The sequence below is a fragment of the Manacus vitellinus genome, unplaced genomic scaffold, assembly GCF_001715985.3.
Source record: "Manacus vitellinus isolate BGI_N305 unplaced genomic scaffold, ASM171598v3 scaffold_105_pilon, whole genome shotgun sequence".
Classification (NCBI taxonomy): domain Eukaryota; kingdom Metazoa; phylum Chordata; class Aves; order Passeriformes; family Pipridae; genus Manacus; species Manacus vitellinus.
In genome coordinates this window covers 391,362-392,621 of record NW_021938824.1, presented here as the reverse complement: position 1 = coordinate 392,621, position 1,260 = coordinate 391,362, and the positions used below count along the sequence as shown (strand labels likewise).

Here is a 1,260-nt window from a genome sequence, read left to right as displayed (position 1 = left end):
ACAAGGGGGGAAGCCCCCAAAACAGCGCCGACACCCCGCGACCTCCTTTTATCACGCAATTAATTGGGATTTATACTAACAATCACTAATCAGCCCTCACCTGGGGGGGAGGGGCAGATAATTACTAATTACAATTTCATAGAGCAATTAATTACAGCTCTACCCCCCTCACCCCCCGCGTTTTAGGGGTGATGGACACCCCCCCCACACCACCAGTTTTGGGGTGCTGGTTTCATGGGGTGCAGGGCTCCGGGACAGGACTGTGACCCCAAGAATGGTGTCTGGAGCCTTGAACGTGAGCGTAGGGGGGGGTCCCCCGCGGGCCCCCCCGGAATTTTGGGGATGGCAGGAAAAACCTTAAAAAAAAAGGAAAAAAAAAAGATTTTTTTCGCACCTTTGGAATATTTTGGGGTGCTTTGAAGCCCCCCCTGTTTGTGTCTGTATAAACCAGGTGCCCCCAGGTGCCCCCCAAGGGACTCTGTCCCCCTCAGGTGTCCCCCCACCCTGCCAGGGTACCCCCACTCACCGTCCCCGCGCTCTCCTGCAGTGCCTCTGGTCAGGGGGGCAGGACAGGGGGTCCCCATGGGCATGGGGGGGCACTGCCAGGCCGGGTCTCAGGCGGCCCCCCCGGTGGGACCCCCTCAGTGTCCCCCAACTGCTGCTCAGCATCAGCATCGAGCTGCTGGGAAAAGGGGAATTAAAAAAAATATATAAAAAATATTTAAAAATGTATTGGAATTTCCCCCCTTGGAAAAACAGGAGATCCCCCCCAGTAATAACGACCCACCCCCCAATAATAATTCAATTTATTTTAATTATTAACTTAATTCCAGCCTCAAAAACTTCAAGCAGGAAAATCCCCTTCAGCTCCCCAAATCTCACATTATAGGGGGCTTGGGGGTCAGTTTTGGGGTGTCCCACCTGTTAAAACTCAATTTATTTTTAAATATTAAATTAATACCAACCTGATAATTAAGAAGCAAACCCCTATCAACCCCCCCATCGAACCCCACATTTTAGGGATGGGCTGAAGGTCAGGAGTCAGTTTTGGGGTCCCCAGAGATGGGGGTGCCCCCCCAACAACTTAATAATTAAAAATAAACTGAGTTACTAATTCTAAGTTTAAAAATACCAAGAAAACCCTCACCAGCCCCTCCAAACCCCCATATTATGGGAGGGTTCGGGGATACGGAGTCAGTTTTGGGGCTCACCTGGCAGTCCCTCAGCAGTTGGATGTACTGGGGGGTTTGGGGTGGGGTT

General features: G+C 51.3%; 1 protein-coding gene across 1 annotated transcript in view; it reads right to left on the bottom strand.

Moving 5' to 3' along the window:
• The window catches only part of LOC103753886 (beta-adducin-like), a 13,472-nt gene extending 12,882 nt beyond the window's left edge, over positions 1 to 590 (bottom strand). Inside the window, 1 exon segment of the mRNA XM_029963926.1 lies at positions 504 to 590. Coding sequence (XP_029819786.1) covers positions 504 to 590 — 87 coding nt within the window.
• Between the last annotated feature and the right edge of the window lie 670 nt (positions 591 to 1,260).